Source organism: Carcharodon carcharias, chromosome 10 (assembly GCF_017639515.1).
Source record: "Carcharodon carcharias isolate sCarCar2 chromosome 10, sCarCar2.pri, whole genome shotgun sequence".
Lineage (NCBI taxonomy): Eukaryota > Metazoa > Chordata > Chondrichthyes > Lamniformes > Lamnidae > Carcharodon > Carcharodon carcharias.
This window is the reverse complement of record NC_054476.1, coordinates 135,979,121-136,005,751: the sequence shown is the minus strand read 5'-3', so window position 1 is coordinate 136,005,751 and position 26,631 is coordinate 135,979,121. Positions and strand designations below refer to the sequence as shown.

General features: G+C 41.9%; 1 protein-coding gene across 10 annotated transcripts in view; it reads right to left on the bottom strand.

The window, feature by feature from the left end:
* Positions 1-26,631, bottom strand: part of gtf2ird1 (GTF2I repeat domain containing 1) — a 198,028-nt gene that overhangs the window by 77,027 nt on the left and 94,370 nt on the right. For 9 of the 10 annotated variants that reach the window (XR_005944285.1, XM_041198276.1, XM_041198275.1 and 6 more), the window contains 6 exons: positions 19,028-19,111; positions 15,941-16,124; positions 13,327-13,352; positions 6,245-6,289; positions 6,021-6,129; positions 1-12 (listed from right to left, as the gene is read on the bottom strand). The exon at positions 1-12 is cut by the window's left edge and continues 17 nt beyond it. Coding sequence is in view for 9 of the 10 variants with exons in the window: in XM_041198276.1 (XP_041054210.1) it covers positions 1-12; positions 6,021-6,129; positions 6,245-6,289; positions 13,327-13,352; positions 15,941-16,124; positions 19,028-19,111 (460 nt within the window). In the remaining variant the exon portion in view is untranslated. The remainder of the gene's footprint in view (positions 13-6,020; positions 6,130-6,244; positions 6,290-13,326; positions 13,353-15,940; positions 16,125-19,027; positions 19,112-26,631) is intronic. The other variant, XM_041198280.1, reaches the window with a different exon arrangement.

The following is a 26,631-nucleotide window of genomic DNA, read 5'->3' as shown; positions in this document are numbered from 1 at the left end:
ATCTTCATAGACCTGATAAGAGAAAAATGCTCTTCAAAATCCAAAACTTAATTATACGAGGAATAATCTAAAGAGTTTGGAGACAAAGCAAGCAGCTAGAAGGTTATATCTTTGCAGCTAATGTTGGGTGATATCCGCACAATGAGTTTAGCAGGAAGGACAAACAACGGATTACATTTCTAACAATTTGGTGATTTTATACAGCAAAGAAAAAGCCATTTGGCCCAACTAACTTGTCCTGATGTTTATAGACACAAGTCCCTCATATTCCATCTACTTCACTTCATCCATTCAACATATCTTTCCATTCCCTTTTCTCTAATGTACTTGTCTAGTTTCCTTCTAAAGACATCTACATTATTTGTCTGAACTACATTTTGGGGTAGAATTCCATATTCTAAATCCGAGTGAAGAAATTTCTCCTCATTTCCTTACTGGATTCATTAGATTTATTGGATTTATTATTGGATTTTCCCTATTGAATTTGAGTACCCTTGTCTTGGATTCTCCCACAAGTGGAAACATTCTCTCTTTGGCTATAAAAACAAAAAAACTGCGGATGCTGGAAATCCAAAACAAAAACAAAAACAGAATTACCTGGAAAAACTCAGCAGGTCTGGCAGCATCAGCGGAGAAGAAAAGAGTTGATGTTTCGAGTCCTCATGACCCTTCGACAGAACTATCCTGTTCAACCCCTTCAGAATTACAAGGACCTCGATCAGAAGCCCTCTAACTCTTCTCTAAAGAAAATGCCCTGACCTGTTCCATCTTTGCTTATAGCTGGAATCTCTCAGCTCTGATACAGAATCACAGAATGACTGCGACACAGAAGGAGGCCAATCAGCCTGTCATGTTGGCGTTGGAATAACAGTAATCCCAGCACTGATCCTTGCGGATCATTGCTTTCTACCTTTCTCCTATCGGAATTATGACCCTTTTCCTCTACTCTCTGCTCTCTATTTTTTAGCCAATTTGTGATCCATTCAACTATATGCCCCCTGAAAGTAGTGATAAGTGGAATATATGGGGGAAAATGCTTCAGGCCCACTGGACAGATTGCAAAATTCTGTGAAGAATTTTTAAGAGGTCTTTAGGTCCATTTCTCTGAGATGTCTTAATAAATAGTAATTTTCAGGGAAACCTGGCCCCATCCATGAAGGGTGGGATCATAGCTGAGCTCATAAAAAGGGGGCAGATAAGATTTAAAGAATTGGAGGCTCATTACTACATAACTGAAAGTGGATGACATGCTTAGGATAATGCAGATAGTTTCTGCCTTTCAATCCTATGGAGTCAGTAGCCTCAATCTGTCAGGTGTTAGATCTCAGTGAGGAGGAGAGGGGAGCAGATTATGCTTTAAATTTAGATCAAGAGAGAGTCATCAGTGTTTGCCTTTGGGTTTGGGAAAGAATTTAATTGAGTGGATAAGGTTTTTTTTATTCAAACATTTTTAGGTGTTATAAGATCATCAGATGAGGTAGCACAAAGGAGGCCATTTGGCCCAACACTCCTGTTATACCCAACTAGTACCATTCCCCAACTTTGTCCCCATAGCTTGGTAAAACTTTTCCCTTCAAGTTTATCCAACATCCTTTTGATGAGTTATTATGCACCCACCTTCAGCCAACACATTCCAGATCACAACTACTTGTTGTGAGGAATTAAATTGCTCAAGTTGCCTTTTTGTTAATTGCCTTAAATCATCTTTCCTCTGGTCACCAACCTTTCTGCCACTGGAAACAGTTTCTCTTTAGTTACTCTATAAAAACTGTTCATGACTTTAAATACCTCTTTCAAATCTCCTCTTAACCTTCTGAGCTCTGTCAAGAATGGCCTCAGTTTTTCCATTCTGTCCACATAATTGAAGAAATCCATCCCCATATTGGCTAGATTTTGCTGTAGCAGAGCATCTAGTGGTGTCTTCTGTTAGCTGGACTTGCCCTAAAACCCATTTAAGATCAAAATCTTTTTCCCAATAAGTTACTGAAAGTATGAGTTGATGGTGGCATAGCAAGGGCAGCAGGGAGCCTGGGGCCTCAGTCAACAGGGCAAGTATCTTAAACCAATCAGATTGAAGGATTGTGAAATTAACAGTGCACTCACTCAGGAGGAAGTGCAAATTAGAGTGGGTGAATTCAGTGTCAAATCAGCAATACAAAGAGAAATAAAGAGAGTGAAAGAAGGTTTGGATTAAGAAAGCAAAGAGACTGAAAGGAAAAGTAAAATTATTTTTAAAAAATAAATTTGACATTTTGAAAATATCCAAGAATTACTACTTGAACAAATAAGATTTCATGTTTGTAATGGTGATAATTTCCAGTTCCAGAGATGTTAATTGGCAATAATTAACACTTACAACGTGGTTAAAAGGGTGCTTACACTTGAGATGACAAGACTTAACTTTCATTCTGTAGTGAGTTTAATCCCTATCTACCCTGTAAATAAACTAACAGCATAGCATTTAATGTATTTCAATAACGAGCTAGACAGTGAGATACCATTTTCACAAAGCTGATGATAGAGCGGCAAAGAGCAACTTTTGGATAGTTGAGTTTAACTGCCTCTCTGTGGAAATTATGCATTATTTATGCATAAATAATGGCGAGAGCCATTACTCTCACTATTATAATCGAAATTAAAGGTGTAGCCTCCGCAACATATTTGATGAATATGTTTTATTTAAAGAGGAGCTGTCCATATGTGTTTAGCATATTTCTTTTCTCCATGGGGCAGAAGAACAACCTAATAATTGTGTGTTATTTAGTTGTGTTGGCATCAAACCAAATGACGACACTTTTGGATGGGATTTATGTCACTGTATTGCATGTTTGGAAGAAAAATTGGGACTGAGAGTTTACTTAAGGCTTAAACTATCTTGTTTCTACAGAAACAGACAATTGATGTGCAAACATATTGTTGCCTTTACAATCTGGCGGAAGTATAGTTTCAGAGATAATTAGGACATAAATATTGTTGGTGAATTCAAAATGCTTTTTGCAGTCTTACAGCTCGGAACTTTGAAGGGAAAATATTGTATGGGTGGAGCAGACATCATTGGTAAGGCAGGACTCCAGATTCAAATCCAAGTGTACAGAGTTATTGATCATTTTCCCCAGGACTTCTTCCATCCTGATAAGAATGGCTGGGTCCTTTTGGGTAAAGGCTAAGGCAGGGCTGCATTGACACAGGCCATAATTTACCAATTTGATTACTGATCTATTCTTTTCAGCTGAGGAGAATTTGGGGGCATTGGAGTTGTCCTTGTGAGACAGGGCTGGGAGAGGGGTAATCAGCCTGGGCTCCTATTCCTTTCTGCAATCCAATGACCCCTACTAATATGTATGGATGTACGGTGAGGACAGAACTGAGCTCCTTTCTGATGACATCCACTGAAGAGACTGCTAACGTTTGCTATTCGGCTCACTTATGAAGATTGGCAACTTGGGTAAAGACTGTTAACACTCTATGGTAGGATAGTGGTCATGTTAATGAACTAGCAATCCAGGGACTTCTGATTAATAATCAGAAGAACTTGAGCTCAAATGCTATCAGAAGAATTTGAATTCAATTTCAAAATAAACCTGGAAATAAAAAGCTGGCATCAGTGAAAATGAACACAAAGCTAACAGATTTTCTGCCCAAATGGTTCACACTGATCTTGAATGCCTCTCTGAAGTGTCCTGCACCCAGTCAAACTGAAGGCCCACCACAACCTTCCTGGGGCAGCAAGAGATGAACAGTAACTTTTGGTGTTGCAATGTCCACATTCTGAGAATGAATGAACAAATGAATAAGTAATGGAACGTAGGTTCTTCATTCTTGCTGTATTATGAATAATTCTAGGAAAACTACAAGCGTATGCCAAACAATAGATATTCTGGGGAAAACAGAAATCTCATAACCTTGAAGTTTGCTAACCAAAAGTGGAGAAATCCTTTGGGAAAATAACTGTTAAGCACCTAAATCTATTAAATAGAATGAAATGGACCTGCCAAAGAAGCAGATTATAAACTGGCTAATGTGTGAAGAAAAACCTTGATCAACTGTTGGTACAGTCAACCCCGTTTCTTGTCAAATTAATTAAATCAATCAATTGCATTAATTTAATTAACTACATCCTTGTTAATAATGTGGTTAAAGCCATGCTTTGCCTCACCCAAATCAGAAGGTTTCTGGATAGGTTTGAAGATTAAAAGGAAGTTGTAAAAAAAACCAATCTTGGAAGCAGATCTCTTCACTCAAGAGTGAAATGTGTAAGGTTAAATGCTTAACTGAACAGAAGCAAAGCTACCAGTTCAAGTGCCTGAATTTAAAAAAGAAAGGGCAGCATAACAATATAGAGAGTAATATACATGTCAGATTAGTTAAACACAGAAGAGAGGAAACTGATGCCTAGACAGGATGAGTCATCACAGGTGTCTCCAGAAATTAAGTCCAAGTATTCCAGAGAAAACTACCAAAGCCATAGTAGCCAACTTACTGCAAGAGACGGAGTGGTGTCACAGCCTGTTTATGGAGATGTATTGATGATATTTTCAGTATAACTGTAAACCTAATCTTGATAAGCTGTACAACAATCTTGGCCCTTGAGATAACTTTGTGAATGACACTTTTTCTTAACAGTTCATGTGCAGACACTGTGATTCACTTAAACTACCATTGTGGCTATGATGATGTGATCTTGATCCAGTTACATCTGGAACCCTCAACAGTTTAACTGCCTGGTAGTATTGATGGAGTTCCAGATGTTGTTAAATAAACTAGTGTTAGGTTAATGCAATTTTGTGTTTGACTTCATCTTTAATGATTGGAGTTAATCACACTTCAGGTATGACTGTGATTAGTTTGGCTTGGGTAAGCATAATGTAATTTGGATTGTGTTTTCTGAGGTAGTCCAGAGATGAACAATTTAGGCATTTTTATAATCATTTAAACATGAATGGCAGATCCAATCTTCTGATATGAGCTTGCCAGGAAAGATATGTCTAATGCTCTTTTAACTAATATAGAACAAATACAGAAAATTTAGGTGTTATATTTCTTGCATATTGTGCCTGGGTTAGCATTCACCTGTGAAGTAATTCACATCTTTGTAGAAAATTATCTATGCACTTCTTAATATTTCTGTACCAATTCAAAAGACATACAAGTGTGTACAAATTCCATAATGGCCCATAAAAGTAATGTTGCTTAGCTCATAGTGCACTTTTCAAACAATTGAGTTGTCATGAAAAATTGGAGATAATTCCATGGAGATAAAATTGGAGATAAAAACCATGTCCACATCTTCCGCCTCCAAACCCAAGTTATCTTTCTGGTCTCTAATCAGCCTGTTTCCTTAGTTATCTTAATTACATTGGTAGCTTGAGTGTGAAACAAATTGATGTGTATTAAATGAGTCAGTAATGAGATTGGCTGAAGAAAATCTTATGAATATTGGGACAGTTACAATGGTGATCAATCTCACGTTAACGAATGCTGAGAGGAAAGGGTCATCTATGATGGGATGTCAATTATATGATGAAACGATTCAGTAGGTGTCAGCCATGGCTCTGGTAGTATGCTGAGTCAGGAGAATGTTGATTCAAGTCCCACTCCAGAGGCTTGAACTTAAAACTAAGGCTGACATTTCAGTGCATTTCTGAGGAAGTGCTGTATTGTCAGAGGTGCCAGCTTTTGGGTGAAACATCAAACCAATGCTCTGCATGCCCTCTCAGGTGAATGAAAAAGAGCCCACAACCGTATTCAAAGATGAGGAGTGTTTTGGGAATGCTGACCTGTCCAGCACTGATCACTCAACCCAACATCATGAAAAACAAATGGTCTCAATGCTGCTTGTGGAACCTTGATGTATGCAAATTAACCACTACTTTTCCACATTATAGCATTGACTACGTTACAAAGAGTACCTCAATAACAGTAAAGTGCTTTGGGCATCCTGAGGTTGCCACATAAATGTAAGTTCTATCTCTTTTTAAAGAGATAAAACATTAAACGCTGATAAGTTAGCCATTTCCTACCTGCAGATGTGGTTCTTGGGGGCCACGTCTAGCGTTGTTGTTCTGTGGGGCTCTTCATCCACAGGGGACTGGCTATCTGGCTTGGAACCTTCCCGTATGTATTTGGTCCCTATAACAAACAGAAGGTTCACTTTCTTAAGCTGCCCTTGTGAGAATTGCTTGATTTTGAGGCTTAAAATAACACAAAAGAATTGAATGATGTAAATAGGAGAGTGTTTTCTCACCAAAGGACTGCTGTGGTTCAAAGGACCAATCATAACAAGGCCCTTCTGCAGAGGTTGCAAAAAAGTATAAAAATTAAAAAAAACATTGATTGTAATTGGGTCATTAAACAAGGCCACAGCACATTTACACAGCACTAAAATGGGTGGGCAGGGAGGAAAGAGGATTGATTTACAATGTATTGACATTTTTAACTTAAAGCAAAATGATGTAATTTTGAGCCAATAATATTAGATGAGTAGAGATTCTGATTGGCAACCTGTGTATGTGGTGAAAATAGTGGACTTGATGCTCTGAGTCTGGGCAGGGGGAAAAGGCCAGGATTCCCAAGTCTGAATGCTATCCAGCACAGCTTGCAGGGAGCATATATGTGTGAAGAACAGACATGGAAGGGACTGGGCTTTGCTGTGACCCCTTCCACAGTGAGTGACCTTCCTGCCTACAGGAGCTACTGGGTCACCACCCAAAAGTCTGCACTGCAGGAGAGGGAGGAAGCAAACAGGGGACAGAAAAAAACTCAAACAGGACAACTAATATACACAGAAATTTAATACATACACAAATTTGAGGGAATCCCATTATGCTGAACAGCCAGAGAAGGGCTGTGCTCATCCTTTGTACATTTGAAGAGTTGCTGATTCAACTCCAAGCCAAGCTCCTTGTGAGTACGGCTCCCCACTATCAGTGTGGGATTGAGGAGTCACCTTTGTTATTGCCCAATTCACTGGGATGTGGTTCTTGGGCTTTATGTTTCTGAATGTTCATCCATGACATCTGCACTCAGTGGCCACACAAACAAAATGCACAAACTCATGTTTCAGAAGAGATACTGTTTTTGCAAATTTCTACTTCTAAACAATGAACTCTTGCATGTAGCAGGAGCATTTCTAGCTTTCCGCTAGGATCCAAACAGAAACAAACGGAAGACTTGTGTGGCTCTCAAAATCATAAAATTTACAGCACTGAAAACAGGCCATTTGGCCCAACTGGTCCATACTTTTCTTTAATTCATTCATGGGATGTAGACTTCGCTGGCTGGGCCAGGATTTGTTCCCCAGCCCTAAGTGCCCATGAGAAGGTGATGAGCTGCCTTCTTAAACCGCTGCAGTCCACGTGGTGCAGGTACACCCATAGTGCTGTTGGAGAGAGAGTTCCAGGATTTTGACAGTGAAGGAACAGCGATATAGTTTCAAGTCAGGATGGTGAGTGACTTGGGGAGAAACGTGCAGGTGGTGATGTTCCCAAGTATCTGCTGCCCTTGTCCTCCTTGGTGGTAGAGGTCATGGGTTTGGAAGGTGCTGTAGAAGGAGCCTAGATGAGTTGCTGCTGTGCATCTTGTAGATGGTACACACTGCTGCTATTGTGTGGTGGTGGTGGAGGGAGTGAAAGTTTATGATGGTGAATGACATGCCAATCAGATGGGCTGCTTTGTCCTGGATGGTGTTGAGCTTCTTGAGTGTTGTTGGAGCCGCACTCATCCAGGTAATTGTAGAGTATTCCATCTCATTCCTGACTTTGCCTCGTATCTGGTAGACAGGCTTTGGGGAGTCAGGGGTTGAGTTACTTCCCAGAGAATTCCCAGCCTCTGACCTGCCCTTGTAGCCACAGTGTTTATATGGCTGGTCCAGTTCAGTTTCTGGTCAATGATGACCCCCAGGATGTTGATAGTGGGGGATTCAGTGATGGTAATGCCATTGAACATCAAGGGGAGATGGTTAGACTCTCTCTTGATGGAGGCAGTCATTGCCTGGCACTTGTGTGTTGCGAATGTTACTTCCCACTTACCAGCCCAAGGCTGAATGCTGTCCAGGTCTTGCTGTCTGTGAGCATGGACTGCTTCATTTGTTTGAGGAGTTGTGAATGGAATTGAATGTCAAAACTTGGATCACCAGGATGTGAAGGATAGAACAATGAAGCCTAGTCTATATTCACTTAGAAGCTTTTATTTAGAGAGATAGATGTTGCATATTTCACACTTCTAGAAATACCCCTCTTTCAGTCTGTTCCTATATATTAGAAGTGCTGCTGATTTCCCAGTTAATATCTACCACCTGAATACACCCAATTGATCCATATAGAATTAACATCCCCACTCTGACCTTATGATGGAGGGAAAGTCATTGATGAAGCAGTTGAAGATGATTGGGCTGAGGACACTACCCTGAGGAACTCCTGAAGCAAGGTCCTGGGCTTGAAATGATTGGCCTCCAAGGCTGGCTTCTGTTGTGCTAGGTATGATTCCAGCCATTGGAAGGTTTTCCTCTTGATTCCCATTGACTTCAATTCTATGGGGCTCCTTGATGCCACACTCAGTCAAATGCTGCCTTGATGTTAAGGGCAGCCATTATCTTCCCACCCCTGGAATTTAGCCCTTTTGTCCACATTTGGACAAAAGCTGTCTTAGGGTCTGGAGCTAAAAGGCCCTGGTGGAACCCAAACCGAGCATCAGTGAGCAGGTTATTGCCGTGTAGGTGCCGCTTGATAGCACTGTTAATGACCCCTTCTATCACTTTTCTGATGATCGAGTGTAGACTGATGGGCCGGTAATTGGCCAGATTGGATTTCTCCCATGTTTTGTGGACAAGACATACTTGGACAATCTTTCACTTTGTCGGGTAGAAGTCAGTATTATAGCTGAACTGGAACAGTTTGACTAGGAGCACAGGTCTTCAGTGCTACTGGCGAGATGTTGTCAGGGCTCATAGTGTTTGCTGTTTTGACATGGAATTAATTGAATTTGCTGAAGGTTGTCATCCGTGATGCTGGGATCCTTGGGAGGAGGCCAAGATGATTCATCCACTTAGCACTTCTGGCTGAAGATGGTCACAAATGATTCAGCCTCATCTTTTACACTCACTGATGGGGGAGCCCAGCACATAAGTATGGGGATATTTGTGGACCCTCTTCCTCCAATAGGTTGTTTAATTGTCCACCACCATTCATTACCTCTCCAGGACTGCAGAGCTTTTGTCTGATCCATTGGTCATGCAATCACTTAGCGCTATCGCATGCTGCTTCCGCTGTTTAGCATTCGTGCATCCAGTATTGTAGGTTTCACCAGGTTGACACCTCATTTTTAGGTATGCCTGGGGCTGCTCCTGGCGTGCTCTCCTACACTCTCACTGAACCAGGGTTGGTCCCCTGGATTGACGGTAATGGTAGAGTGGGGGATATGCCAGACCATGAGGTTACAGATTGTGGTTGAGTACAATTCTGCTGCTGCTGATGGCCCACAACGCCTCATGGATGCCCATTTTTGAGCTGCTAGATCTGTTCAGAATCTATTCCATTTCGTACACAGCATGTTGGAACATGCCCTCAATGTTAAGATGGGATTTTGTGGTGGTCACTCCCATCAAAACGGCAATGGAGTCGGCTGGACCTGTGGCAAGTGGATTGGTGAGGGAGAGATCAAGTAGGTTTTTCCCTTGTGTTGGTTCTTTCACCACCTGCCACAAAATGAGTCTGGCAGATATATCCTTCAGGACTCGGACAACTTGGTCAGTAATAATGGTGGACTTTGAAGCACCCACCCAGAGTACTTTCTTTACCTTGCTATCCTTGGTGCTTCCTTTAAGTGATATTCAGCATGGATGAGTGCTGTTTCATCAGCTGAGTTGGAGGAGGGGCAGGGTGGTCAGGGATGGTGGTCGATGCTAACCAGCAGGAGGTTTCCTTGTCGACGTTTGATCTGATTTCACGAAGCTACATGGGGTCTTGGGTCAATGTTGAGAATTCCCAAAGTCACTCCCTTCCACCTGTACACCACTGTGCTCCTTTGTTCACTCTTTCTAGCTGGTAGAACAGTACGTACCCAGGGATGGTGTTGAGGTCTGGGACATTACGTACATGCCTCCTTCCAACGTACTTCATCTCATTATGTAGGCATAAATCTCTATTCCTTTCTCCCTCATTTCTAGCTTTCCCTTAAATACATCTACACAATTTGTCTCAAATACACCTTATAGTAGCAAGTACCACATTCTCATCATTCACTGAATAAAAGTTCTTCTCCTGAATTTCCTTTTTGGATTTATTAGTGACTGTCTTAGATTCACCATCAAAAATTTAGAAAAACAGAAAGTGCTGGAAAAACTCATCAGGTCTGGCAGCATCTGTGGAGAGAAACCGAGTTAAGGTTGAGTCCAATATGACTGTTCTAAAGAAGAGTCATATTAAACTCAAAACATTAACTCTGTTTCTCTCTCCACAGATGCTGCCAAACCAGCTGAGTTTTTCCAGCAGTTCCTGTTTTTATTTCAGATTTCCAGCATCTCCAGTATTTTGCTTTCATTTTAGATTTACCATCTCTTCTACCGCAAATGGAAGAATCTTTTCTATATCCACTTTATTGAACTCTTTCATAATTTTTGTGACTTTTGCCTGGTAAGCTCTCAGCCTTCTGTTTTATAGAGAAGAGAGACCCAATCTGTTCATTTGTTCCTTTTTTTCATTCTTTCATGGGATGTGGGTGTCGCAGGCTATGCCAGCATTTATTGCCCATTCCTAATTGGCCTTGAGAAGGGGTGATAAATGCTGGCCTAGCCAGCGACACCTACATCCTGTGAAAGAATAAAAAAATAAAAATTAATTTAATTTAAAAATGATAAATTAAATAAATTTGATTAAATATAACTAAATAAAAAACTAATTAAATCCTCTCAGTTTGTGTATTATCCTTGTAAATCTTCTTTGCAGTGCCCTGGTTACCTCTGTATCCTTCTTATAATATGGAGACTAAAAACATGCACCAATTGTGTTCTGACCTGGGCTCTATACAACCTTCAAACAACTTCTTTCTTTTTGAACTCTGTCCTACTAGAAATAAGCCCAGCGCTTTGTTTGCATACGGCATTATTAACCCTTGTTGCTATTTTTAATGATTGTGAATCTGTACACCCTAGATCCCTTTGCTCCTCCACCAAATTTAGACTCCTATTTCAGTATGTAGCCTCCTTATTCCTCCTACCAAAATGCACCATCTCACACTTATCTGCATTGAAATGCATTTATCTATAGCATGCCCATTCTGCAAGTTCATCTTCTTGTATTTTGTTGCAATCTTCCTCAGTATTAACAACATCCAGAATTTGGCATCATCCATCATATATCGAAATTATACTTCCAAAACTGGAGTATGAACTGTTTATGTAAATTATGATCAGCATTGTTCCTAGTACTAATCCCTGTGGAACATCATTTCCCACCTTCCATCAGTCTGAGCACATATCTTTAACCCCTATTCTCAGTTTGGTAACCAGGTTTCTGTCCATTTTGATATTGGTCCCCTGGATCCACATGCTCAGACCTTAATCATGATTTTACTATGAGGTACCTTACAAAGGGAATGTTGAAAATCTAAGTATTTTACATCGACTGCATTACCCTTATCTGCTATCTATGTAAAATCTTAAAAGAACTCAATAAGTTTTGTCAAGTATGACCTTTCTTTTTGAAATCCTTGTTGACTGCTCTTAATTATTTTTTGATTCCTAGATGTTTTTCAGTTACATTTTTGAATAAAGATTCCCTTATCTTTCCTACCAGTGATGTTAAGCTACCCTAGCTATAGTTTCCTGGAGTTGTTCTACCTTACTTTTAAATGTCAGAATAACATTACCAGCTCTCTCTGGCATTATTCCATTTCTAATGTTTTTTTAATAAATAATTTATAGTCACTCTGCTCTCTTCCCAAACTAATTTTAGCGTGGGTGGATGCAGCTGCGGTGGGGGTGGGGGGTGCATGGCATGTATCATCTCTAGCTTAAGCGAGATTATCATTTGGGCAGCAAAATTAAATTTGCCTCATCGTCTCATGCCTATTTGGAAGGTTGCGCTGTTGAGAGAAAAAATGGAAAGCCCAGTATCATAAAATCATAGAATAGTACAGCACTGGAGGCGGCCATCTGGCCCATTGAGTTTGCACTGGCTCTTTTGAAGAGCATTCCAGATAGTCTCACTTCCTGCTCTTTTTCCCTATGCCTGCAATTTTGTTCTCTAAGTAATTCATCCTTTTGAAGGCTACGATTGAATTTGTAACTACTCTTGAAAATGTTAACATGGCTTAAAATGCCTCAAGTCAGATTATGTTTTGAGGTAAACATGCATCGTATTTGAAAACCTCTCTTTGCAAAGAATGATCAAATTACAGAATGTGAAAACAATGGCGTGGTAGATTGAAGATTAAAAAATGTTATAAACTGTGCCGAGTCAGACTGTGCTGTCTATTCATTGTAAGACTCAGGGCTTCTCATCGCACCCCTCCACAAGCCCAAGCCCTCCCACAACCCTTGAAGGATAATAACTAACACAGAGGGAACAAGAAGAGTACCTGCCTTTTTGTGGGTGGCTGTGCTGCCCGCAGGCTTGTGGAATGAAATTAAACACTCTGCTTAGTTATTTTCCTTCGCCTGGAGTAAAAAGGCCAGCTCAGCAGTTATGGGAAGTGGCGGGATGGGGGGTAGGTGTGGCTGGTGGTGTCTTTCTTTACTTCATAGCTGACAAGCACCACATCATTCATTTTCTAGATTGATATAAGATAAGATGCTCTCTTTCCTAGACTAATGCTTCACAATTGTCTGAAGTAAAAGCAATGATTTTGTTTTTGCTGTTGTCACAGTCTGGAGGTCACAAATTTAAGTGACCAAGGAGCTTGTCATGACTACTTTGCAATGCACGTTGCTTGGGCAGTTCTGAGGTCGGCCTGCTTGGGTAAGAATATGACTGGGCCACATAGAGATCCAGGTCAGCAAGTGTGACTGCCATTTGACCAATCATTCACTAAGAGAGGAAATTGTTTAGGCCACCCTACTAGCTGACTGAAGGAGGATGTCCAAGAATGACACACACACATCCACCTATAATTCATTCAGCAGGTGCTTAACTGGTAACTTTAGCACTAATATGGGAGTCCCATCAAACCCACCTATCGAAAGTGGCCACTGAACGGAAGTTGAGATGAGAGCTTCGATGACGTTCATCTCAACAGCATAGTTCAGAGTCTTAGCAGAAAATAGAACACCCACCAAGCCCTGCCTGACTTTACCAGGAGTGTGTGTTTGTCTACCATTCAACTTTAGCTTACCTGTCAGAACTCGCTCATCAAACATCCTGCAGGAAATGGAGACAAAAAAAGGTAAATTTGGCTTTTTTTCAAAAGGAATAAGCATTTCAATCAGCATAAGCCTTCTTCTTCAGAAACTGAAACTTTATTAAGATCAGCAGCTGGCCAATAACATGGAACAAAGAGGCCACGTGTGAACATGGTTAACACACGTTTCCAGATCTTATTATCCAGCTTAAAAACAACAGAGTCGGATGTGAGCAGGTCAGAGAGACCACGTTACAATCCCTGCTTACCCGGCAGCCAGAAACCCAGCAACTAGTGGAAATGCAAAACTTCTGCCCTTAAATTTTCTTTAGTGTCACTCATGTCATGAGCTTTCCCACCCCACTCACTGTAACACAAGGACAAGGTCAATTGGCTGGTGACTCAGATTCTCTATACGAGATACTCTTCATCTGGAAAGAACTTAGCAACTGCTTATAATACTTGGGTGTGAGACTATAAATCAGACAATTCTATATCAAATTCTATATCAATCCCCTTACTTCACAATATTTACATTTTGTAAAACGTACTTGAATATTCCAAGAGCTCCTGCCTTCAACATCGAGGAAAAGCAGCCATTTCCTAGATAGGTTTACATAGTCTGGGTATCCTGTGACAAAAGTGTTATAGTTTTGCCTGCCTAGAACAAGTTTGGTGGCAGTATCTTAATCCAGTCACCATGGGTGGCATTTTTAGGCCCCAGTGGAGCAATTGTGAAAATTCATGCTGCTTGCTGTTGCAATTGTTTGCCAGCTCCATCCTCTTTCAGGTCACTTTCCCAGAGATGGGATTGAAGGCAGGAAGTTTACCCGACCACAAGTAGCAGGTAGTCAATTAACAGGTGGCTTAAGACCATTAAAGGCCTATTGTCAGAGGCGGGCTGGAATTTTCCAGTTGGCCTCTGGACTGCTTGAGATATCGGTGGCCACCTGGTGGCAGAATGTGGGGCCCAAAACTCTAGGCAGCCTTTAAGGCCTTCCCTGCCTGCCGAGCGCTAACTGTAGCCAGAGCCCACCCTCCACAATGGTGGCCTCTCTCTTACATGAACTGCAAGCTGCTGCGCCTTCAGTGCTGGAGGACCTCCTATTGGCCAATTCAGGGAAAATTACTGTCAGGCGGCTGTTTCCCACATAGAGCCGCATTTACCCCCAATGTTAGGGAAAATCCTGCCCCACGTAAGCAGCTTAAAAAGAACAAGTGCAATTCAAATTATTCTCAATGCATTCTTTAAGTCTGAATTATTCCTCCAACGCCTGCAACCAATAAATTTTCTCACACTGTACGGAGATTATTTCTATACATGAATTTAAACAGCAGTTGGCTTTTAAATAGCTGTGATGGATTTAAAGGGGCAGCTACCGAACCAAAACTATATTGACAAAAACACTACATATTTGTCCAACTCCCTCTATTAGCAGCGAAGGCACATTGAAAGTCAGTCGTCTCGGTTCAAAGTACTCTGTGTCCCAGCACATAGAACCACTGAGCAGCAGGGTTAAAGTAGGTGCTAGAATGCTACCTTTCTGTAAATTCTCAATGTAAGTTGTGCTTTTGTAGGACAGTAATGAGCTGAGGCTTGCTGCTTCCTCACAGGGTTGGGGGGGGCGGTTGGTGCGGGGGGTGGTGGAATTGGGTAGTTGCTCTTGAGTGCTTCCTTGTGGCCAGTTACAGAGCAGAATTGATAATAGCCTGGACCCAGGATTGGAGTCTGGTGTGTAGAGAGTGAAAAACATATATTGAAAAAGGCAGCAATTCCAAAGCATCGATTATGATTTGTACAAGATGGAACGTGTCATTGAGTCTACACAATATTTTAGGATAATGTTCAAAAAAAGCTAGTGAATCTGAAACATGACTGGAATATAATTTTACAATTCTAACAAGCTCTCCCAATGGCCTCATAAGTAAAGGTACCACCCAGCGGAGAACTGAGTTATAAAAGCCAGAAGGCCCCAGGTTTGGGGCGGCTGATTTTAACCAAATCCACCCACCGGCAAATTGATGAGATTTTGTGGTTTTACATTTCACTCACTGGAGCCAACGCTCAGCAATATTTGTCAGGGCATAAAACCAACGTTGCACCCAATTCCATGGGTATCCTATCCAATTAGTTTGGTTAAAATGACCCCACGACCTTTCCGGAATTACTTTATCTCCGCCTGGGCATCAAGTTGAGCAATATAATTGACACCAGTGCTGGACCAGAAGAGAAAAATCAGCCAAGATTCCAGCTCCCAATCCTTATCCAGTAGCCTCTGCTGGAGAACAACATGGATGCTGGAGTAGACTTGACCATGATGCCATCCACAGTTCAACAGCTGTCTAGGATCATACATTGACATTGCTCAAAGTATCACCAGGCTGCTAGCGCCAATGTATTGCTACAAAAGCAAGACAAGCTGCCTTCGGCATTTAGAAAAACAAGATTCCGATTGTACATTTTTAATATAATGATACTCTTATAGGAAGAAATTGAAAAAGGCCCTGGATTAGGATTATGAAGGTCTATCCACCATTACTGGAATCCCCTACAGTACAAATCCCTGGGAGGCTCTGGGGCCCATAACACCTTCTGAACCCAGCTTACCTTTTAATAACAAAGCGGACTTTATGTCTTGCTTCCAAGATCCGTTTCAATTTGGGAACTCCATAGGTACAAGGTCGCTTGAAGGGAATTCCTTCTGGAATCCCTATTATTTCCACTGCCTCTGGGTCGCAAGCAATCTTCCTGTATGGAACAGGAACCATATGATCCAAACCCAAGGCCTCAGCTACAAAGAACAGAGATGACACCAATTTAAAATATGTTAACATTTCTCGGCTTTATGAGCAGTGCTTGGGCATTCGTACATAGACTTTACAGCACAGAAATAGGCCATTCGGTCCACCTAGTCCATGTTGGTGTTTATGCCCCACTCAAGCCTCGTTCCTCATGACCTTTCCTCATCTGACTCTATCAGGATAACCCTCTATCCCCCTCTCTCTCACATGGCTGATCACGCCACCCCTTAAATATATCTATATAATTCACCTCAACTACTGCCTGTGGCAGCGAGTTCCAGATTCTCAGCACCCTCTGGGTAAAGAAGTTTCTTCCGGATTCCAATTGGATTTCTTAGTGACTTATCTAATGTTGATGGCCAAAGTTATGCTCTTCCTCACATGTGGAAACCATTCATTTTGTGCCTACTCTATCAAAACCTTTCATCATTTTAAAACCTGTATTTGTTCTGGTCAGGAACTATATTTAGTTAAGAAATCACAAAGGTATATAGACACAATTAAAAACTGCTGTCGAAGAGATGGTGTGATTTGAATGCTAGTCACACTGGAGGCAGTGGGTGACATTTGTCTTGGTGGCACTGGAGAAACTCTGCAACAATCACCAGATAGACTCTCTGACATTTTATAAAATGTACCTCATTGCAAGTTTAAGACATTGAATGTATTTCATCATTTACCCACACCTCTCCAAGATACAGCTTAATAAGTGGCTCTAATCTCAATTGGGTGGTGTGGGTTGGGGGTGAGGGAAGAGGGAGAGGGAGAATTAATGAAACAGCAATTAAAGAACATAAGTTCTGCATAACAGAACTGTTCCAAAGTTGCTGTTGGATCTCCCCTGAAATTTGGCTGGTAAATTCGACTGATCCCTTTAAGGGCACTGCTCCAACTGAACACATCCTAGGTAATTGCAGCTGCACATAAACTGAGGTCAATCAGAGGGCATGTGTAAGTTTAAAATTGCAAGCTCCAGGTCAATGGCTCAGTTTTTTAAAAACTTGCTTCTCCAACAAAGCTGGACATTTTGAAGTGTTGCATCTGCTGTCAGAGGAATGCAAACATTTTAAACTATTGCTCAATTTGAATCCATGAAATTAAGGGGTATCACTGCTGTGGAAATGGAACTTTGTGCACTCAGATACTAAGTCAGTGCTCCCAGGTTAGGCACAACACAGACTAATGCAGAGTACAACTCCCTTTACCCTGGTCCAATAATGTACCTTAACCCTAGACCTCAAAGGAACAGCCCTCCCAAGATTCTTCCAGCCTCTCGGGGCAAGATTGTTCAAAGCAGAAATTTAAGCTAAATTATAGGGGTATCCAAACTTGACTAAGATGGGCTCTACTCTCTCTCTTTTCCCCAGACATTCAACTGTTTTCCCATATTTTGTGAATGAGAATTTTTTGAGGAATAGCAAGTGTATAAGTATGGGTCAATTTCTTTTAATTCATGTGACATTTGAATAGATATACAGTCACAATTTTTTCTCTCTCTCCCTCATATTTATTTACTTATTATGTTATGTCCAAAGACGGCTAAATATATATCTAACTCCACAAGATATGCATCTGCCACCTCTAAAAATAATATCTTATAAACTCCCTATTCTGTTAATAGAATTAAACAATGCTTTTATAATTCAATAACTTGAATGCAGGACGATGCTATATTCACTAAACACTGTAATGATGAGTACTTCTGTGCAGGCACCTCACCTGACATAGTTAGCTACTAAAAAGAGTGAATGGGAAACAGGAAAGGGACCTCATAGGTAAAGCTATTGACAAAGTAACGCACTGTCGCAAACGAATAACATCATTGGTTTGGGAATTGGGTATGGGCTCTCTCTCATTCATCAACATGCTTACAGTACTCATAACCAGACTTGAACCCTAGTGCCTCCGCTCACCAAAGCCTAGAGGTTGTTGCTTTTATATCAGTCTTTAATAGACCCACTGGGGAAGGAGCAGTTAAAATTATCCAGGAACTATTTTAAAGCAAGCTGACTGTGAGAGTTGGTCTGAAATAACCGATCTGCTGGGATTCTGCAGCTGGGCTGATGAAATGCAGGGGCAAAAAAATATTCTTGGGAATCCATAATAATTTAGATTGAATATCTTCCTAATTATATTTTTTCAAAGCCAAAGTATACAAATTTGAAGACAGTTACACTAATATGTTGTCCATGTTCCACTGGTGCTTTCACCTTGCGCCAAGGTGATCTCCCTGTCCTTGATGTTGGTGAGAGTGATCTTTTTAAATGCCTTCTCAAAAAAAACTTATGCAACTATGTATACGGATTGGAATATTTCTGGTGTACAGGGAGTTGAATAGGCTATTTATCAAATGCACAGAGTGGACCATGTTCATTTATGCCCTTGTTTAAAAGGTTTTATAGGAAGTATGGGTAAAAAATGCAGGCCCACTCCTCCCAGAACGTATCATTCCTCAGTCTTATTTTCTGTTTCCATTGCCTTCATTGGGATGAATAGGATCTGAGTTAAATTGACAGCACAATCCTGGCACAATTACTGGCAGCTGTATAAACTCAGATCATAGCACCTGCCGTGCCTGAAAAAAACACAAGACCGCACATGAAAATGGCAAAGTTGTAACCTGGGATTCACCAGACGCAGCTTAAGCTTTCCCCGTAGACGACATGTATCCTGGCTTTAAATAGCACTGTTCTCAAACAGACCAGAAACAAAACAACACAAAATTACTGAGAGTCCCAAGCAATTTAAGACAACATTCAACAGCCTGACGTCCACATGAAGTTGCAATGGCTGTTTTATTGGCCCCATTGCCATTACTTTCAGTCAGCGTGCATTAGAAGCATTTTATGGAATGCATACTTAACTCAAGCAGTACCTGGAAGCAGTGACTCACCATATCTGCTGTTGAACAGGATCTGCACACACTCTCTTAGAATATTGATGTCTTCTGTTTCTTTTATATATAAGTTCCATTTTTCTGCGAAATAAGATTGGAGATACTGTAAATCTCTCCCAGTCGGGAAGCCCCTTATGAAGTAGCGGTTGTCCAGGCTTCCCTTACTCACATTACAGGCCCCACCTGTGCAAAGTTCAAATGTATATGGATGCTCCCTGTGTCATTGTTCCTTTACAGCAGTAACATGGGGTGTGGATGGGGGCTCTATGTGTCACAACCCCATGCCACTTCACCTGGGATGCTTGGCAAATTTTCTTCACCACATGTTTCCAAACTCCAATCAGGGCTTGCCTCAGTCAGGCGGCATCCAGAGAGCTGGGACTCACCACAGCTTACTCTGCTGCCAGTGCCCTCCAGCATATATCCAGTAAGGCAATATAACACAACAGGGCTCATTTCAAGTGAATGGGCTCTTAGTAAAACTGCAGGAGCTAAAGCTGGCCCCGGAGGCTATTGCTCCTGGTTCCTATGGACACTGCCTGATCTCCACTTGATAATCAGCCGTGCTGACAAGACTGAGATAGGGAACTCTCAGTGTACAGATCACCAGCATAATTCTGCATCCCATCACTCTGTCTTGCAGCATTTATAAGAATAGAGTTTAACTAAGACACTTTTTGGAATGGTAACTTGGAAAAAAAAGACTGAATAGGCCAAAGCCCTTCAATGGACTGACAGGAAATCACTGTATTTGCAGAAAAGCTACCAAGTACAGTATTTATTCCATAAAACAAAATAATCTACATTAATCTATCACCTTTCACATCCCCAGAATATACCATAATGCTTGACAGCCAATGAATTGTTTTTGATGTGAAGTTAATGTAGGAAAATGTGTGAGCACAGCAAGATTCCACAAATAACAATGAGATATTGACCTGTTTCAGTGATGTTGATTGAGGAATAAATACTGACCAGGACATCAGGAGAACTCTACCCTGCTCATCTTCGAATAACGCTGTACAATCTTTTATATCCATACAGGAGGGCAGATGGAACTTCTGTTTAATATTGTATTCGAAGGGTAGCATGTCAGACAGTGCAACACTCCTGCAGTACTGCACTGGAGTGACAGCCTAGATAATATGTTTGGTTCTTGAACCCAAAGCTTCCTGGCTCAGTGCCCGAGTGTTAGCTCTGAGCCAAATTGACAAGAGCTCACAATAACTGCAGGTCGTGTGTAAGCCCTACTTGTGGGTGCAGCAAATTGTACAGACAGCAGCTTCTCACTGCCCATTCTGTTTATACCACAAGCTTGACAAAAAGCTGATAATGGGAGAAGGTTTCATTTGAAACGGCTCAATTTTATTTCTGCTGGCATTATTGTAAACATGCAGTGTGTTTGAATTGCTCCATACGTTGTGATAGTTAAGTTTCTAACTTAACTACCTCCTGGGGACATGCTCTGTTATTTTGAAAATCATGCGAACTGCGATTACAACAATCAGTCAGCTTCACACCCTTAAAAGGAAAACACTCATGAAGAAACTGTGAACCCAGTATCAAAGCCAAAGACTCTGTGCTCAAGGATAGCATGGCAATATAAAACTCAGTCTGCTGTGTCCCAGACTGCCCTCTATCAGAATACCATTTAATATTCCCCCTTAGCAGCCTTCCCGTGGTTGCTTGAAATGAGGTTGCCAACTTGGGGCAATCAGTTACCTGGCACCATGCACCCACTGGATCCCAGGTCAATGTCAGTCTTATATTAATATTCCAGCAATATTACTGAAGACTTGTGCTCCAGAACTTGCCACGCCCGTAGCCAAGCTGTTTCAGTACAGCTACAGCACTGGCATCTACCCAGCTATGTGGAAAATTGCCCAGGTATGCCCTGTACACAAAAAACAGGACAAATCCAACCCGGCTAATTACTGCCCCACCAGTCTACTCTCAATCATCAGTAAAGTAATGGAAGGGGGTAATCAACAGTGCTATCAAGCGGCACCTTCTCACGGACGCCCAGTTTGGGTTCCGCCAGGACCACTCAGCTCCTGACCTCATTACAACCTTGGTTCAAACATGGGCAAAAGAGCTGAACTCCTGGGCTGAGGTGAAAGCAACTGCCCTTGACATCAAGGCAGCATTTGATAGAGTGTGGCATTAAGGAGCCCAAGCAAAACTGGAGTCAATGGGAATCAGGGGAAAACTCTCCACTGGTTGGAGTCATACTAAGCACAAAGAAAAATGGTTGTGGTTGTTGGAGGTCATTCATCTCAGCTCCAAGACATCACTGCAGTAGTTCCTCAGGGTAGTGTCCTCGGCCCAACCATCTTCAGCCGCTTCATCAATGACCTTCCTTCCACCATAAGGTTAGAAATGAAGATGTTCATTGATGATTGCACAATGTTCAGCATCATTCTCAACTCCACAGATACTGAAGCATGTCTAAATGCAGCAAGACCTGGACAATACCCAGGCTTGGGCTGACAAGTGGCAAGTGACATTCGCGCCACACAAGTGCCAGGCAATGGCCATCTCCAACAAGAGAGAATCGAACCATCGCCCCTTGATGTTGAATGGCATTACCATAGCTGAATCCCACACTATCAACATCCTGGGTGTTACCATTGACCAGAAACTGAACTGGACTAGCTATATAAATATTGTGGCTACAACAGCAGGTCAGAGGCTAGAAACCATGCTACAAATACTCAACTCCTGACCGTCCAAAGCCTGTCCACCAGCTACATGGCACAAGTCAGGAGTGTGATGAAATAGTCCCCACTTGCCTGGATGAGCGCAGTTCTCACCATACTCAAGAAGCTTGACACCATCTAGGAAAAAGCAGCCTGCCTGATTGGCACCCCATCCATAAACATTCACCTCCTCCACCACCGATGCACAATGGCAGCAGTGTGTACCATCTACAAGATGCACTGCAGGAATTCACCAAGGCTCCTTCAATAGCACCTTCCAAACCCACAACCACTACCATCTAGAAGGACAAGGGCAGCAGATAGATGGGAACACCACACCTGGAAGTCCCCCACAAACCACCCCCCCACCCCCCCCCACCCTGCCCAAGTCACTCACCATCCTGATTTGGAAATATATTGCTGTTCCTTCACTGTCGCTGGGTCAAAATCCTGGAACTCCCTTCCTAACAGCACAGTGGATGTACCTACACCACATGGGCTGCAGTGGTTCAAGAAGGCAGTTTACCACCACTTTCTCAAGGACAACTAGGGATGGGCAATAAATGCTGGCCCAGCCAGCGAAGCCCACATCCTGTGAATGAATAAAAAAGAAAAAAAAAAATACATCATAGAGAATGGAATCCATCTCATCATCCTGGACTGATTCACACCTACGTAATTGATCCAGGGGCTACCAGTGTAGCAATAATTATCAGGTATGAGGTAGTTATAAATAAAAGAAAATGCTAAAAGTACTCAGCAGGTCCGGCAGCATCTGTGGGGAAAGAAACAGAGTTAACGTTTCAGGTAAAGGATCCTCCAGATTCAGACCTGAAGGAAGGCAGAATATGATGGATTTCATCCCCTTGAAACGAGGCAGGGAGGAAGAACAAGGTGGGAGGTCTAGGATAGAGTAGAGGGCGGAGGAAATTGAATGACAAAAGATTTCACAGTACAAAAGGTAAATTTGGTTGTACTAAAGAAACAAAAGATTTGTCCAAAGTGGGTGTGAATGGTCGAATAATGAACAGCTGTGTCCGAAAGCAAAATTAGGAAAAAACAAAATTAAGACTGCATGGCACATGGAAAAAGGAAACAGAAACAAAATGGGGTGACAGAGATCATGGTCTGAAATTGTTGAACTCAAAGCTGAATCCAGAAGATTACAAAGTCCCTAACCAAAAGATGGGGTGCTGTTCTATTTGCCAGCTCTCTGAGTCCCATTAGACATGGCCAAAGATCATGTTATTATGTAGGGTTTATTAAGTGCAGGGAATAATTGATGAGAGATGCCCTACCTCAACTCACACCAACAAGAGATGTAGTTAAGTGGTGTTCACTAAGTCACTGAACATCATTCAAGAGGTTGACACAATATCAAAGAAAATGGGGCAAGGGCTCATGCAGGTTTTTGTTAACTCAGTCAAATTTCTACCAACATTAAAGATTAAGCAGCCTGCACTAAATTCCTGGATGGCCACAGTCTGATTGACGGCCTGAGTTGACAATTGTGCTAGTTCACAATCACTCCGAGCAGCTCTCAGGCAACCCCTCGCCCTGCAGTATCAGACACCATGAGAAAGCAGTGACTCTTAAATTAGGATTTCTGGTCTACATGTTAGGGCATATTTTATTAAAGACACAATATACTTTGATATGAAGCACTGGGGCGGAAGTATGACTTCACATTCACAGGATGCCCCGAAGTGCTTCACAGATTGATGAATTACTTTTGAAGCACAGTCACTGCTGTTTTGTAGATAAATGCAGCAGCCAGTATGTGCACAGCAAGGTGTCACAAACAGTAATGAGATTATTGACCAGCTAACCTGGTATAGAATGACTTTTGGCCAGGACACCAGGGGAAATGCCCACCTCTTCTTTGAACATGTGTTGTGCATTGTTTAATGTCCAGCTGAACAGGCAGACAGGGCCTGAGCTTAACATCTCATGTGTAAAACAGAACCTCTGACAACACAAGCACTCCCTCAATACAGCAGTGAAGTGTCAACATGCATTATGTGCTCATGTCCTGGAGTGGAGCTTCAACCCCACAACCTACTGATTCAGGGGGCAAGTGTCTGACCCCGAGTAATTCGCTTCATCAATTGCGTTGAGCGGGATTGCTAAATCTTCACGAGGAGGATGACGTACTGCAGTCTGAAAGAACAGGATCCTTAAGCACATTCCTGCATCTGCACTGCACTACATGTGGCAATTAAAAGGCACCGTGACCCTCAACTAAAGAGCCACCTGGTTCTTCTATTCATTCACAAGCATCATCTGCGGGGACAGCTGCATTAAACCAATCACAAATTTCCTACTTCACAATTGAAGCATGTACAGAAGCTTCAGCTGGGATACCCAGCAGCAACATGGCAAGAGCTAAGGCTTCCCTGCAGCATTACAGGATTGCACATGGGCTATTCTTACACCATTGCTATCATACATGCTCCACGGCTGATACCACTATGACTCCCCAATGGTCAATGGCAGACTGCTGTGCAGACAAGACATCTCTGAGGTCTAATATAGCAGGACAATGCTAAGTGGTAGAATAACCTAGTAGCTATTGCAAAGATGAGCGATTGGCTTTCCCCACACTCCACACTGTGAAAACTGAACATAGGATGCCTGAATCCTGCAGTGATGCAGCAGGATCAATCAACATGTTGGATCTCGCCCAGCACCAACAAATCTTTGCTAGGCTCGTGCTCCTTGCTAAACCAATCTTTTTGGATTGAGGTTTTCTGCCAGAATTTGTATTTCAGGGTTGATGCCAGGTTCATGTGGTGGGGCACTGACATCACCTTCACTGGAATCTGTTACTTCTACGAAGGAAGATGCCACAGTATGAGTCTAAAATTGTGTAATCAATATTATTGCAGTATGGTCAGTGTTAACGTCTTCAGTGGTGGGGGTCACCATGCATCCAGTTTAATGGAGCATTTCTTGACAATATTCAACTTAATAGTACAGAGCTTGGCCACATCCTCTGGTGCTGCTACCCTGCTGAGATCATCCTGTGCTTATTGTCTGCAATGGCTTCCACAAATCTGTGAAGCCGCAGTGACTGGTCAATAGCCACACAACACAAATGCTGCCTTCTCCCACAAGGGGACCATTAGTGCACACTGACCAAAAATGCACGATGAGCAAACTCAACTGGTCATCTCCATGTGTGGCATTGCCAGAATCTGTTTGGGGATGTTACTGCTTCAGTCACTAATAACTATGGTTATGCATTCAAATATTTAAATGAATCTCATCTGCAACTGCTACATCCCATCATGTCCATATCTGCCCTCAGGAATTCAGATTAATCTTCAGTGCTTACCCTTAGATGTTTTTGATGGTTCAAGAGTTTCTTGTACTCTTCCTGTCACGTCTGGTGAGTCTTCCCAGTTTGTAGTAGGGTGCTCACTTTTAAATAGGACCTTTCACTGTTTCTTCACTCGAACCAGCAATGTCTCCTTCCTTCCTCTCCTGGCCCATTTCCACAGAACATTGCACAGCAGGACTGATGGAAGACGGTGCTTTAAATCATTTACCATCTCCCGCAAACAGCAAACTTAACTAAACAAATGGCTCCAAGGCATTACATTGGTTCATCAGTGGCGTAGACATTTGAACAAATCTGATCTTGCAGATCTTGGGTTATGTTATTGTAACATAATCGCAAGTTCATTGTGTAAAGGACAGTTTCACCCCAGAGTGACAACTAACACAGAAAATACTGGCTGGGTTGTAATCCCTCCTTTAAACATCATTGGGTCAGAGCAAAACAAAAGATTTGGCGTTTAAATCTTTAAAACGTTCAGCCTTAACGGAATTAGTCATATTATTAAAATAGGCGGGGCTTAAGTGGGCTTAGTCTCACCTCATTCCAACCCCATGCTTTAGTGGAAGCAAGCCTGTAAAGGTTGGAAGGATCTGTTCAAATCCCAGCTGTTCTCGAATGCTGAAATTAACTTCAGTATCCTTGGAAAAGGGAGGGGAAAACAGCCAGGAATTCTGCTCCCACAATTTGAATAATACCAGATAAACCTTTAACATATTTGTATGAAACTTCTTGACCCTTTATTAATAGAAGCAGTAATTCATTTAAAATGTACCCAGATCTTTGCTGGAAGGTGGAAACTGAGCAAACAGGACATGACAGGACAGAGGGCTCTGCCCTCTTCAGGACTCGATGTAGGGATGAGCAGTTTACAATTCCCCAGGGCACTGGGACCTGCCAAGGATCTAGACCAAGGAGGAGTGGAGAAGAAAGATAGAAACTTCTCCCCCAAGGCTTCATGTTAAAGTTCTAGCTCGAGAAGTTATTAAGTGCCGGATCTCTCAGTATTTTGTGACTCGGTGAATTGGTATTTGCAGTGAAGTGGTAAACACTCCAAAAGAATGTGGTCATTTTGTTTTTCTTAAATTTGTTCACAGGATGTGGGCATCACTGGCAAGACCAGCATTTATTGACCATCCCTAATTGCCCTTGAGGAGGCGGCAGTGAACCATTTTAGAGGGGTGTCAAAAGTCAACCACATTGGTATGGGTCTGGAGTCACATGTAGCCCAGACCAGGTAAGGATGGCAGATTTCCTCTTCTGGTGGGTTTTGGTGAACTATCTGCTAGTTTCATGATTATTATTGATGAAACTAGATTTTTAATTCCAGATTTATTAATTAATTGATTTTAAATTCACCCAACTACCATGCTAGGATTTGAACTCTGTCACCAGGATATTTGCCCAGTCCTCTGGATTACTAGTCCAGTAACGTTACCATTATGCTATCATCCCTGTGGAAACTGTGTGGCACAAGGGGTTAGTCACTTGTCTTTCACCCCTGGGATGTGGTTTCAAGCCCAAATCAGACCGATGTAATGAAACTTTCCCCTGTTTGGAAA